This window comes from Sceloporus undulatus, chromosome 3 (genome assembly GCF_019175285.1).
Source record: "Sceloporus undulatus isolate JIND9_A2432 ecotype Alabama chromosome 3, SceUnd_v1.1, whole genome shotgun sequence".
In the NCBI taxonomy this organism is placed as follows: domain Eukaryota; kingdom Metazoa; phylum Chordata; class Lepidosauria; order Squamata; family Phrynosomatidae; genus Sceloporus; species Sceloporus undulatus.
Genome location: NC_056524.1, coordinates 177,513,886 through 177,529,095, shown reverse-complemented (window position 1 = coordinate 177,529,095; position 15,210 = coordinate 177,513,886). Strand labels below are relative to the sequence as shown.

The 15,210-nt window shown below is 38.2% G+C and overlaps 1 protein-coding gene across 1 annotated transcript in view; it reads right to left on the bottom strand.

Annotated features, from left to right (window-relative positions):
• Window positions 1-767: 767 nt before the first annotated feature.
• The window catches only part of MINPP1 (multiple inositol-polyphosphate phosphatase 1), a 72,310-nt gene continuing 57,867 nt past the window's right edge, over window positions 768-15,210 (bottom strand). The window contains 3 exon segments of the mRNA XM_042458461.1: window positions 768-2,942; window positions 11,608-11,741; window positions 13,405-13,502. Coding sequence (XP_042314395.1) covers window positions 2,567-2,942; window positions 11,608-11,741; window positions 13,405-13,502 — 608 coding nt within the window. The 3' untranslated portion in view covers window positions 768-2,566.

Here is a 15,210-nt window from a genome sequence, read left to right as displayed (position 1 = left end):
CAGGAACGCAGTAACTGGACTTTCTCCGCTCCTTTTTCTGGCAGCCTGAAGCCACCTTAGATGGTCTCAGAACTGCTTCTGTTCGCTCCAGCAGCATGCATCATCTGCATGCCTGACCCCCAAAGCGGCCAGAAGCCATTTTATTTGGCCCATCTGCTTCAGGCCTTAGACCACTAACTTTTCACTTTCTTACAAGTCACCATATATGAAAAAAGGAGCCCTAAACATGTATTTCTGAACAAGTATAATAGATTGATCTCTTGGTATCTATTTCAGCACCTCTGCCTTGTGACATTTTTCCTATACCATTACACACACACACACACACACACACACACACACACACACTCTTTTTGGAATATTATGGTAGGACACTGAAGTCATAAACTGAAGTATAGCTTAAAGAAAGGCTGACAGAAGAAAAAAGTAAACTGTCTGGAACAATATAACCATACTGTTCATAAATAGCTGATTTACCTTTATACAGTATGAAAGTAGCTTACCCCAAATAAATGCCATATTCTGTTTAATAGGAGTGTACAGCAGAGATAAAGTATCTCAAAATATACTGTATATACTCGGGTACAAATCGACCTCATGTATAAGCCAAGGGAAGGTTTCAGGGTCAAAATCCTGGATTTTGATATGACCCCTGGATAAGTCAAGGGTAAAACTTCAGGGGACTACAAAGAAGGATGGAAAGGGGAAAATACACTTCCATCCTCCTTCTCCTTCTCTGGACCTCCCCCAACAGATTCCCAGGTGCTGGAGGAGAGGTTTTAATATTGGATTGAGAAAGGAAGCACATGGATTTAAATGGAGAGGTTTTTTCCATAAGAAGCAAGGTCTTGCAAAATGGACCACAGAGAGAAGCAAGTGGATTTAAATGTAGAGTTTTTTCCATAGAAAGCCAAGTCTTGCAAAACAGAGTAGAGAAAGAAGCAAGTGGATTTAAATGGAAAGGTTTTTCCATAGAAAGCCAAGTTTTGCAAAACGGTGCAAGAGAGAAGTAAGTCTATTTAAATGGAGAGGTTTTTCCAGAGGAAGCCAAGTCTTGCAAAACCGAGCAAGAGAGAAGTGGATTTAAATGGAGAGGTTTTCCCATTGGAGGCCAGGTTTTGCAAAATGGAGCAAGAGAGAAGTAAGTGGATTTAAATGGGGAGTTTTTCCAATAGGAAGCAAAGGCTTGCAAAATGTAATGGAGGGGGAAGGAACCGGTGTTGGAGATTGGAGAATCAGGCTTCCTTGCTTCAGGACCCTTCTAAGCACTACTGATGTATTGACCCTTATATAAGTCTACCCAAAATTTTAGGGGCAATTTCGGGGCATAAATTTCTCGACTTATAGTCGAGTATATACAGTAAGCAGTTGTAGAATGTTTTGGTTCTTTTCATGTCAGTAACAGCAGTTTAATAAATCCCCATACCAATAATAACCACCTGAAGGCTCTAGTATGCTCTAGTGGCTTTTTCATCATGTTTTCCCTGAGCAATTTGGCCAGCTCTTTTTCCTCAGACATAAAGGCACTTCCAGGGAATTCTAGTTTTGGGGTGCTTTGTTGTTGTTTTCAAATGGGCCAAAAACAGCTTCTGCGGAGGGGATTTGTTCACTTCACATTGCCCACTAAGAAATCCCCTCTAATTATCAGGAAAAAAGATCCCTTGTAAAATCACCCCCTTCAAATGGCACACTTGGCATTTAGCTTATTTGGAAAGCAGCAGTTTAATATACTCTACAAGATATAATTTGTAATAAGGCTTATAAAGCATCCTAACCTCCATACTATATAATCATGATGCCATGATATCTGTTCTTCATTTTCAAATGATTTCCTTATTTAAAATATAATCAGCCAAACACTATCCAATATAGCTCCAAACCAATCCAGTTTTAAGGAATGGGTCTATTTAGAAACACAAACCAAACGATATACACAAGATTAACTAAAATGATGTCAACTAATTTTGATGCTAGTATGAACAAATGACTCTTTAAATGCATTATCATTTTTCTGACAAAAAATGCAGTCTTCTGTACATTCAAATCTCTGCACACAGATTTACGTAAAAAAAATACACAACCATGAAAGGTACTGGAGCCCTGTTCCTTGTTTCACACAGCAACTCCATAGCAGAGGGATAATGAAAGCCATTTGGAATTGAATGCAAGTAATGGTTGAACACACTGTTGTTTTTTCCAATGATTATTCCAGCAAATAAAGCATTTTGATCCACAGTAATTTTGAGATTATTCACATTTGGATGCCTTGGTAATACTAAATTATTTTTTAAAGTTCTTTTCCAGAAGCAAAAGTGATCTAGAAGATGGTTTGTACATGTTGAGATGTTCTATATGCTTTTTAACAATTTCTTCCTTTTGGTGGAATTTTTGAATTCAAAATATCAGTTTAAGAAGTTGTTGATAGTAAAGCCAATAGTACCGTACATCTTCAGCATACGTAGAAAGATCCCTGTCCACCAGGTCAATTTTCTTAAATACTTGCATGAACAACAATTTTCATGTTACTTTATTTACTGTGCCCCTTCATAATTAACCAGTTGTAGCACTATTTTTTTGGCATAGCACAGACTTCGTCAAAGTGGCAGTTTTGAAGGATGTCTCTGTATTGAGTCTTCAGACTGCTATACAAAGAAACTTTCTGCCCTGAGTGTGGAAATGGCAGCAGCTTCTCATTGAGCAGTATCTGAACCTTGTATTCCTCCTCAGGCGAGCTGGCTTTCTCACAGTGATAAAGCAGAAACAACAGGTTTGCCGCATAAGGGACAATACGACCGCTGCGGAACTCCCGGCCAGCTTGAACATTGTAGTTCTGAGCCTTAAGGGGCTCCTTATCTTTGAAGTAGCCCATCAGAGCAAGGAGCGGCTGAAGAGTCTCTGCATGTCCAAACTGGAAGGTCACAGGAGAGGAAATAGGCCTCGAACTAGAAAGATAAGAAGCAAGAAATCAAATTAATACAGACAGAGAAATATAATGACCTGTGCTATATAACTATTATAATGCAGTCACATCTGCTGTTATAGAACATTTGTTTCGCTTTTCATGATCTCAAGATTAGCATTTATACAATTATTCAAAGTTTTGTTGTTGTTTAGGCATGTGGCCATGACCTCCTCTTGAATTCTTCCCCTTTGTTTGATAGTAACACATCTCTCACTCACGTTCAAAAATCTGCTGCCCAAATTATTCCCATCTCTGTTCCCTTCTGATGTCCATCCCATTTCTTTATACATCTAGCAGAAACTCCTTATTCTTACCTGAAGAGCTATTCATGAATGTAGCGCAGCTTATCTTTTGGGTATTATTTTCATTTTATCTCTGCTTATGTGACCTCTTCTCTTACTACTCAACAGTACTCAGTTGACTGAAGATCTTCTCCCTTATATGTTCTTGTTCTCTCATCTAACCACATATATTGTACCTCCTTTTCTTCTTCTACATCCTTCCTCAAAAGTCCTACCTTCTAAATCAGGGGTAGGCAACCTTTTTGAGCCGGGGGCCGGGTTGCTGTCCCTCAGACAACTGGGGGGCCGAAGCCAAAAAATAAATAATTAAATAATTTTTTAAAAAATAAATATATAAATAAACCAGGACAAATGTAGGACAAAATTTTCAAATGGAAGACACTTTTTTTAAATTATGGAGGACGCGCGAAAAAATTTGCTGATTTTTTAAAAAATGTTAATATAAATGCATGTTTCTGAGGCTTCTATAGACAATTGCCCCCCAAAGGCCCCGGCGGCAATCGGTGGCAGGACCGGGCTGGGGCCGGTCCCAAGGCCTCGCCGGGCCGCATCCGGCCCACGGGCCGCAGGTTGCCTACCGCTGTTCTAAATGATCTGTCATCTTTTTTAAAGCTTTCACATCCATCTATAGCCAACCTTTGGAAGCATCCTCCATATTGTCCTTGCTCTGTTTACTTTTAGACTGGATGTCACATGGCCAGCACTTATGGTAAAGTAAGCCAGAATGAGTACTTCACAGTATTGTCATAAATCCAATTGATAATCCATCACTAAGACTGTGAACCTGAAGCATATTCTGTAAATTATTGGCTTTTGGGTCTTTCTCTCTCTCACTAAATGAATAGAACAACAACAACAACACCCCCCCCCCAAAAAAACCCCTACTTTCATTGTCCACAAAATACTAAAAAGCTACTCGCACTTTGAACAAAACACTACCAATATACAATGAGTTATAAAGTTGAATAAATCACCACCAAAACAGTATATGTTCCTTAGAAGACTAATCTACACTGAAAATTCATTAATATTAGATAGAACAGATAGCTGAGCAAGGCCCATTACTACAGGTTCAAGTTTTCCTTACATTCAAATGTAAAATGATTAAAAGCTATTCAGTATTTCTATTAGTTACATACATACATAGTCCAAGTAGAAGCCAAAGCTAAAAGATAGTAACATTTGCATCTACACAGAATAGTAAACAGAGCTCCTGGTTTCTTGTGTATGAACTGGTAGGTGTAGCCTGTTTTCTCTCTCTTCATTATCCACAATAGAAAGAGAAGGTAAACTAGGGATGAGTTATGAATCTAATGGACACCTTGGGGTGCTCCAGCATGGTGGCTGGTAACACCTCTTAGGCTCTGGCACACCCTCATTTTTTGCAGCTGGAAAAACAGCATTTTCAGCTGAACGAAGCCATTAAAATGATTTTTTTAAAAAAAAGGGAGTGGGGAGAGCTCTAAAATCCAGTTTCAGGAGGCTCCCTGCCCTGAAATATGCCCCAAACAGCCCAAATGGTAACTGGAAGCGACACACTCCACCCAAATGACATCCCCAACAATGTCCCGAGGCCCTCAAAGGTGTGAGGTGGGGTGACTCTGGCCCTCTGGGCTCTGTAGCATGTCCACCCTTGAGCTAAACTAGAAATGGTTTGGCATGTGGCCTGAATTGTGGGATTCTTTCTTCTTGCTCTCAAATAAGCCATGACTGTAAATCAAGAACATATTTTAGTTTATGAACACTGGAACTGCAGTTTGGATTACAAGAATAAATCATTTCTCCTTTGTTTAGCTCCTCCCCCAATGAAAAAGCCATGGAAGGGTACAGTTGTGTTCCTGGAATCCTGGTTTACCATTCTGTGTAAATACGACTATCTGTTACATGCAAACGTCAATAAAATGAAACTGTCTGATCATTTAGAATCTAAGTTTAAAGTATCCTTACTCCCCAGTGCCTGTTTTTAACAAGTGCATTTTACATAAGATACACAGAATTTTATGCCATCTTGTTCTTCAAAACTAGCCACATGAATCAGGGGGAAACACTTGGAACACTCATTTCCCTAGGATGTATTCTGAATGTGGAAGGGATTTCCCATATTATTTTGGGAAAAAGAAAATTATACTGCACAGAAACAAACCAGGTAGCTCCTACCTAAATATACTGTTCATATAAAAGAAATGAAACCTGGACCAATAGCTAATGTAAATGGATGATCAGCAAGGTATCCAGCTTACTTCAAAAGCATATTTCTGGCAACGTTTTAAAACTAAAGCCCAAATTTCAATGGGAACTTCTGGTTCCAGGCCCTTGGCGGTACAATTGGTGGGGAGTTCAGAAAGGAGCTTCTCAGTGGTCACTTTCAGCGGTCACTTGTTAAAAGGACATTGCCCTTCCTCCAGAAGACCTTTCCTATTTAAATAAGGTTGCTACTGAAGGAGTTTGAACTGTTTGAGTACTCTTGTTTCTCTATCACCAAAGTGCTTTTAATACATTTTGATGGCATCTATTTCAACTGTATTGCTACTACCTATCTGTTTTTAGTAAATGAGTAAGTAGGACAGTGTCAGAGCAAAGTTTACTGGCTTCCCATTTATTCAGGCAAAAGGTGATGTTTGGGCAACTTTTTGTCCCATATGATGCCAACATAAAAGCACCACCTACAAACAAATGCAGAGTTTGATTGGCTTGCAAAGAAGGTGTTGCTCCCAAGCTTGAACTCAAGAATACCTGATTATAAAGCTTCCATCCTATCTAAAAATTATGTCACTTATGTAACAATGCACATGAATGTGTGTATGTGAACATTAAGCAAAAAGCATCTCAGAAACCAAGCAATGATGAATGTAAATTACAGAGATTCAGGTTGTATTTCCACTTTGGTTTTAACCGTTCACTTGATCACAAATGGTGGTCAGGAGTTCTATGCAAGTGAAGACATGGGGTTCCCTACAAGCAAGGAATGGGTGGGCTTGCAAATAAGGGACAGCACAGCCTGGCATTTCTTTGCCACATCACTTTCTTTCTGTGTTGACTGTGGAGGAAATGAGGCCCATTGGGTTGGGGAACCAAGGAGCCCCAAGAGGCTTTGGTGCCGGAAATGGAGGAAAGTCCTGCTCTCCTTTGAGTCCCATGCAGAATCAGAACAGACTCTTACTATATCAGACCAGTCAACCATTCTACTGGATATCCAGAAAATGAAAACTCCTTTGTAGCATACAAATCAAATGGGCTGGAGAAGAGACCAGGAGCTCCCTATACCTCATCTACTTGCCTTCTATTGGCAATGCAGAAGATGACACTGCTTCCTGCATGTCCAACATTAAAAAAGGAGAATTACTTCACATACACACCCAGGACTTCCTATGACAATTCCTCAAAGCTAGAAAATGTGTACAAGACATCCAGCAGGGGATTTTACTTTACACTGTTACACATGTCATCATTTTCACATGTGTTCATCAACACAAATTATGGATGTTGGAAAATCGATTCTCACGACAATCAGGATGCACACATAGCATGAATATGCATTTGGTATTAACATGTAAAACACTCCTAAGGTAAAAGTGAGTTTGTCATATTTATCCTTTCTGCTTCCTTTAAATCATAAGTCAACAGTGGCAGAGGCAGCAGAACTGGGCATGGAAAGCTGAACACTGAATTGCCATAGTTCCCCTTATGTTGCCTTATGTACCACCAGCTGTTCCAGTGAAAACAAATCGTCTCTTATCAGCATGCTAATCTTAAACGAAAAAGCAAAAGCACAATATTCCAACATCAGTTGTCAGCTGATAGCTTAGCAAAGGAAGTCACTGGGTTTGCAAGTACATTCTGATAACTTATGAGGATAGCACTGCTCATGGAACAAGTTTAAGAGACTTAGATAAATTGCCTTACATTATCTATAGCTGGCTATAAGGAACAATGCTGGCAGTTAACTCTGCAATTGACTTTGTCACCTTAAATGGCACCCACCATATGAGTACAACAGTTCAGTTAAAGGAACTCTGAAATGTTCATTGGGCATATTGAGGAACAGAGGCTGAGGCAATCCTCCCAGCTAAGTTTTAATTCATCAGAGAACAAATAAGGGAACTTGTTTTTCAACCTCAGCTTGACATCTGAAATACCATTGCAGGTATGCAAACTATTGTTTTCGAAATATTAAAATGTGATATAACCCTTAAATACTTTATTTGCTCTACTATATAGTCAAAAGCAGAATCAAACATTCCATATAACCATTCTAAACAAAGTTAATCCCCAAATACACACAATTAATACATTCCCAAGTACGCTCCCTTTATATTGGCTAATAATAATAAAGTCTTTCAGTATAAAATGGTGTTCCTTTTCAGGCTCTCAAAGTATTTTTTCATCAAATATATATAAGTTTATAAGAAATCTCATACCACAGCAATGAATTATCCAATTGTACTTTCATAATAACCTGATTTAAAATCTTGTATTTAGACACCACGGATCTTTCAGTTCAATGTACTCATGTCCCAGTGGTAGCTGATGTGAAATGTGGCAAATAGAGCCTACATTTACATAAAGTGACTGGCAGAAGTATTCACCCCCTGCCCTTGACATTCCATATTTTGTTCTATTACAACCTGGAACTGAAACTGAATTAATTGGTATTATTACCACTTGATGTACACAAGATATTCAACACTGTGCTGGTACAAATTGTTTTTATTATGGCACAGAAGATAAGAAAATAAAACCAAACTGGTGCTGTTGATTGCATAAGTATTCTCCCCTTGTTCAACACCTTGACCATTGGACTGTGGGGTCCCCTCAAAGTTCACTGTCAAAGAGAGGGTGTCTGGAGTTTATGGCTTTGGTGTCACTGATATCCTGATAATACATAACTTTATCATGCCTCTGTTCAATACCAGTGAAGTAATTTTAGTACTAAACTAGTACCTGCTGTCAGTAATGGACTGGATGAGGGTGAACAATCCAGACAATACAGAGAAGTACTCCTGGTCAGAAAAGGCAACTCAGGCAACAGCATGTGTTAGATAGGGGTCACGCTACCTTTGAAATTTCAAGTTCAGAGTTTGGGTGTACACACCAGGACTCAGCCCTAAGCCTGGATATCCATGTTTCAGTGGTGGTGAGGAGGGCTTCTGCACAGCTGAAACTAGTGTGTCAGCAGCACTCATTCCAGGAGATAATTTTGTCTATGGTGATTTATGCCTTGATCATAGCCCATTTGGATTATTGTAAAACACTGTACAGTCCTCCCGCTGTTCTCACGATCTTCAGACTCGTGTCCCTTGCTTATGCATGAAGGATGAACAGAGGGGGCAAGAATGGGGCATGTGTTCAAGCAAATGGGGCTTGAATATAAGCAAAACTCCATTTTTGCAAGGGAGATGAGAATGGATCCCCACGAAAAAGGAGGGGCGACTGTATTTGACACCACCTCAGGAATAGTTTAGAAACTTCGGCAGGTCCAAATTGTAGCAGAAAGATTGTTGGCTGGGACTGTTTATAGAGATCACATTAACTCCCTTGCTGCAACAGCTCTACAGGGCTACCAGGCTGCTTCTGGGCACAATTCAAAGGGCTGTTTATGACCTGACCTGACAGCCCAGTCCAGCCTGGGTCCTGGCTATCTGAAAGATCATATCTGCTGCTATAGGCCTGCTGAGGTTTTAAGATCCCTAGGGGAGGGCTTTCACTTACTTCATTACTGTCACAGGCACATTTGGTAAGGACACATGACAAAGCCTTCTCTGTATGTGCTACAAGGCTGTGGGATTTCTCCTAAAGGCGGCCTTTTTTCAGTTTACAGGCAAATAATTTTTTTATTTTGAGAGGTTTTTGGCTATCAATTTGTTGCTGTTAAGCTATTAACAGATCTTTTTAAAGGGGGTGAAATACTTTCATACGCATTGCTAAGTTTTAAATGGTTTTAAATTATTTTTTAAAAATGCTGTTTTTAATAAGATAGTTCATTTTAATTTGTCAAAAAATGTTATATATATTATATATATTTAGCTGTATGGTGTTTTAATTTGTGCTGTCAGCCACCTATTGGGAGAAAGTGAGATATATATTAGTTGTGGTGGTGTTTCCTGAAGGGGTTTTCTGGGACTAAGAGTTTGGGACTCATTCAAAGTCATACAGTGGGTTTCCATGGCTGAGCAGGGAATCGAGCTCTGGTCTCCAGAGTTGTAGTCCATCGCTCAAACCACAACACTGTGCTGTTTCTCTGAAATATACATTAAATAAGTAATTTTTTTAAAAAAAAAGACTCTCAGTGTAAAACTTTACAAAAGCTTTAAATTGTAAGGTGATCAAATATAAAGGAGATCAGGGTTTCGGATTTTTAACAGCTGTATAAAATAAACATTACTAAGTACTTCTTTTACCCCTACGTTACAGGTTGCACATGTTAAAATTGATTGAGGGGGCAAAACAAAATATCCACATATCAATATTTTAAAGATTAAAAGAAAACAAGATAATGAGGTTAATAAAAAATAGCCTTGAGAAGAAACTATGTGGCTTGGTCACAAATCTGGGAAAGGTTTTGCTCTAATTCAAGCAAGGCTATATCAATAACAAGCAAGATTCTTCTTGATAAGCTGAAGTTTAAAGGTTCCAAGAAGAACCATGACCTCAACAATACTAACTGCCCATTTATACCAATATTAAACAAGAAGTCGACAGGATGTCTTTGGGGAAATATGCATACTTAGTATTACAGCCTAGTCAGCCATACATACAGAATGTTATATACACAAATATGTGTTTGTGTGACTGAGGCATGCCTAAAGATGTACACTATATCTAAGTCTTAAATACAACAAGGATAAAGCACTTTGTGTTTGTTACTGTTGTTGGTCTGTACCTTCAAGTCATTTCTGACTTATGAGGAACCTATCGCAGGTTTTCTTGGCAAGATTTGTTTAGTAAGGTTTGTCTTTGGCTTCCTCTCAGATTGAGAGAGTGTGACTTGTCTAAAGTCAGCCAGTAGGTTTCCATGGCTGAATCTGGATTCAAATGCTGACCTCCAAAGTCCTAGTCCAATGCTCAAACTACTGCACCATGCTAACTTTCATGTTCTGTAAGCTTTTAAAATTCAATTTATTCAAAAATGCTTAACAGCTTGTGTTTTTACTGCCATCAACTGGTAGGAGATAGAACAACACTGTTTCATAAAGTTCCTTATTAACACCAAATGAGGTACTGTATGTTGAAAGTATTTCAAAATCTGAATTTCGGGAAGGGTCTTTACTGTGTTTTTAAACAAAATGTTTGCATTGAAAATCTGGGAAGTGGTGCAATGAAGGGGAAGGAAAAATAATCCTTTCTCCCTATAACATTTCTCCAACCTAATCCACTACTCCAAAATGCTGTTATGAGCTTTCTCTGGAAAACAAATGTGTCATACAGCTAGCTACCTGTCTGTTCTTTCCTTCCCTGAGTTAATAGTTGAACCTTGGAAAGATATGTATCTGCTGGAGGGTGGTGGAGTTACAACAAGTGCTGCTTCCCCAATCTTCACATCAGCCATAGGAGTGTGCAAATAAGGATTTAATAAGAAAAGCCTTTAGCTTATCCCGGTGAAAACTTTCTCAAATCATGCATACATTGGCTCCTGGTTACTTTCAGAATCTATAAACCAGAGGTGGGCAATTGCAGAAAAATAATGTTTTTGCTAAATGAGATATATGTCCAGCAATTTCCTGTATTTTATAATTTATTTCTGGAAGTTTATGTGGCCCCCAGAGGATACCAGGAGCTACATAAATTTCCAGAAATACGTTGAAATAAAAACACAGGAAGAGGCTAGAAATCCACACCTTGTTTGGGCAAAATATTATTTCTGCTAAACAGTGCAGGGTGTTCTTGTGACATATTTGAAAAGTGAACTATTGCTTCTGGAGTTCCCTGCCTCCCTGCCCATTATGAAGCCACTGCTATCAGTCTATCATAATCCAGATGAGTACTGTGTGCCACAAGCACAAAAGAAGTACACGGACAAGACGTGAAACCACAATTTCATCTACACAGCAAACCAGTAAATATATTACATGATGCATATATGTAATAACTTATCAAGAAATCAAGCATTACTCCCAATAAAACTGTACATCTTTTACTAATTCTGAGATGTTTTGCCATTTCTCCTTTCACTATTTACTGTACACATATGTATATTTTGCTTTTTAGAACACCAGAAAGCTTTACAAACAGTGGTCTAAATATATCAAGGAGGAAAGAGCTGTCTTAATACTGTCAGGCATGAAACGACAATATAGAATGTGTCTTTCTCCTTGTCCTGAAATCTGCCTCTCTAGACCCTTTTACCTTTTACTCTCCATAACAGCTTGGTCCATACGTTTGAAGATATCCTGGAAAAGATTGCAGCTGGAGCGGCTGTTGATATCATATCCATATCCCCTCTTCCAATACTGCTTTAGATCATTCAGATATTCAAGTATCTATAATTAAAAATTAAATCTCATGTTACATTAAAACAATTACTTCAGATTCAAGCATGCCATCCCACCTCATCCCCCTCAAACAATGGATTCTTTCATTCTCTTCTCTTCTGTTTTATTTATTTATATTGGCCAAAGAGTATAAAAAATATGAAATAGTGTGAAAAGTGAAAATATTGGAATGTTAAAAGCCAGAAATAAAACTAAAATTACTAAAACAATAAAAACAATGACAAAAAAAAGAGCAAAGACTGAATGTTTGTCAGCAGTTAAAGGTCCAAGCCTGCATTCTAAATGCTATCAATGAGGATGTTAGGCCAATTTCTTTCAAGAGGGTATTCTACATAAAGGTGGGCACTGCTGAGAAGGCCGTCTAGACAGTGGCACCCAAAGAAGGCCCTCCCACATGAAATAAACAGACAGGAACATATGGAAATAGATGTTTCTTTAGGAAAGATGGTTCTTACCCATTTAGGACTTTGGCATCAAAATTGTGAATCATGCCTGGAAACTAACTAGGATGTATGCCTTCTCCATGCCTGCATGCTGATGGTCAACATAAGAGACTGGAAAACGGGGCACAGTAGAAGAGATTCTCTCCTGATCAGAGAAAGCCTCTACCCTAACAAAAATACAGTAGTGTAAAATGACATCTCTCTGGGATGGAAAAAATATTTTGCTATTATTTAAGTAGTTACTGTATCAGAGGTAGGCAATCTGGTGCCTTTTTTCAGTCTAGCAACCTATTGCTTTCTTCTCTTTAATCTAAGTCTTGCAGTGAATAGTGGAGGTACAATTGACTACGCAAGCTAATCCATTCCTTGGCCACAAATCTGCTTTCTCTCATACTAACTCCCTCTTATGGTATGTTCCTCTGAGTCAAATCCACATCTTCTAGAATGATTAAAGGTCCCCTACCATCCAAGGCAATCATAAAAGTCATGTTGGCCAGGTATTATAGGTACTGTAGTCCAACATATGTAAAGGGTGCCAGACTGGATGAAGCTGTTCCAGGGTTTTCTCAGAGTCATCTCACTCCTGCTGATGGCAGATTGCTAATTTCAACAGATATTTGTCTGACTGAGCCAGGTAATTTTCACTTACTTCAAATATTGCAACTCTTCAAACTGAAGGTTGAAGAGATTACTCCCTGGGACCATGCATCTTGTCTGCATAATATCTATACTAACATCTGACAAGTCCGGGAAAAAATAAACAATGGGGGAAAAAATAAAAGTGACAGCACATCTAATATGTAGCCCCTATGTGTTATTCAGGAGCTTTCTACGGTGAGGTAAAGTGAAAGAGTGTAAGAATTTCCTTTTAACTAGCTCACATAGTTTTTAATAACAGAACATACTAAATATTATTTTTGTATGTCTTCAAGTCATTTTTCAATTTGTGGCAATTCCAAGGCAAACCTATGACAGGGTTTTCTTGGCAAGATCTGTTCAAAGAGGGCTTGTCACTGCCCTCCTCTAAGTCTGAGTGTGTGTGAATATACTGGCGCTATGTTCTAAATATCCACAAGCCAGTACAAAATTTAAAGATGCTAATATGCTCAAGTAAGTATAGCTTAGAAGTCCTAGCAAGCAGTATGCTGCAACATTCAATTCTACAGATGTATGTGTTCAAAGCCAAATTACTTAGATGAAGTACTTACAACAGCGTCATCTTTACTGAAGAGTGAACACCAGGGAGAGTTGATCCTTTTTATCGTTAGCCCAAAGGAACAAGTGAAAAATGCCACCTGAACCAAATCTGTAGTAAAGATAAACAAGTTGACAAGCACTATGTTGACACTGACAGAGATACTACAATCCAGCAACAAAATACTCAGAAGAATGTAAAAATTCTCAACTATATACAAAACATATTTGTTACATAATGGTTTTGCAGGTGCAGCACAAAGACAAATAATTCAGGAGCAAGATCACATCTATGGAGGGACAAAATGTGAAACACAGAAAAACCCAAAAATAAATCCCCAACTTGTAATTCTCCTCCCAGCTCTCACCACTTTCAGCTCCTTATTGCCACTTTGTAAGAGGATATGCAGCACATCACACAGCCTACTACTTCATCTACAATCTTCTAAATCCACTGTTTACAGGAGACAACATATATTTAGCATGAACTGAACAAAAAGAGATGAGTCACAGAATCTAGAGTTTAATATAACTATATTTTTGACATGGTGTACACATTGATATTAAACATTTGTAATGAGTTTATTTGATTAGTATGAGCAAGAATGTGATAATGCCTAGGGATTTATACCTGTGTCCTGGATATGCTCACAGGTCTATTCAACAACTTGTCCAACTGATTAAAATTGCCAGCTGTATAAATAAATGTAAGTCTTGTTTTAAGACCATAGGCTAAAATTTTATAAGCATCTTATAAATAATATAACATAAATGTTATAAAAACAATAACATGTGTCTAAATCCTATTGTTTGATTCATTCAGTCAATTAAATTTACCTATGCACTGACTCACTATCCAACTGATTGAATGGGTCTACTCTAGTTGGGACTAACCAACAAAACTCTAGCTGTACTCTGTTTGCTTCACTGTAGTGAAGTAACATTTAACAGGAAAACTAACTGAATTATTTCTCTTCCCTTTCTTAAAGAAATATGTATTTTAATAAGTTGTATTTTTTCTCATACTTCTACTATGGAGGTTTCTATATTACAAATACAGGCAAGGTTCCATGCTACGGCATATGAAATTAATATTTCTTACTGTATATAGACCAGAGGTGGTCAAAGTACAGCCTGCAATGCATAAGCAGCCTATGAACCCCAATTTTGGCTTTGACAAGAAGACAGTGTGGCTTTGAGGAGACAGTGTTGCTTTAATAAAGAGATAGGATCATTTTCTAGAAAACATTTCTCCCCAATATCATCTTGTATGCTGATTGTTTCATAGATGGCTGACAAACGAGAGTGCAAATCCAAAAGATAAATCTACTGCTTCTCTACTTTAAAACCTACAATATTCTTTCTTCCATGGTTTACCCCAAAACATTTGTTTAATTGCACCAAGCTTCAAAAGCAATTTCCTACGCAGGGATGGAAACAATCAGAGGCCTTACTGGACATGATGACCTGGTTGTACTAGATTGTAACTATACAAACAGGCATTAATTTCATAAGGGCTGTAATTCTGTAGTGCATCATTATCACCATCATAATCACAAAATCTGTTGTCTTCCTAGAGGTTCTACAAAGGGCGCTGAAAACAATATCAGTATATTGGCACATGATCAGGATAAATATATATTGTTAGCTTCTAGCTACTGCGTTTGATGGTAATGGATGTTTTGTTTGTAGTGATGTTCTATTGTAAAGAAGTACTGATGCACTGATATAGTAAAGAAGCACAGATGTCTGCTTGTACTATTACCTGAGAACTGCATGAAAAAGCTGGCAGGCTATTTCCACTCCGCACTCCACAGGTT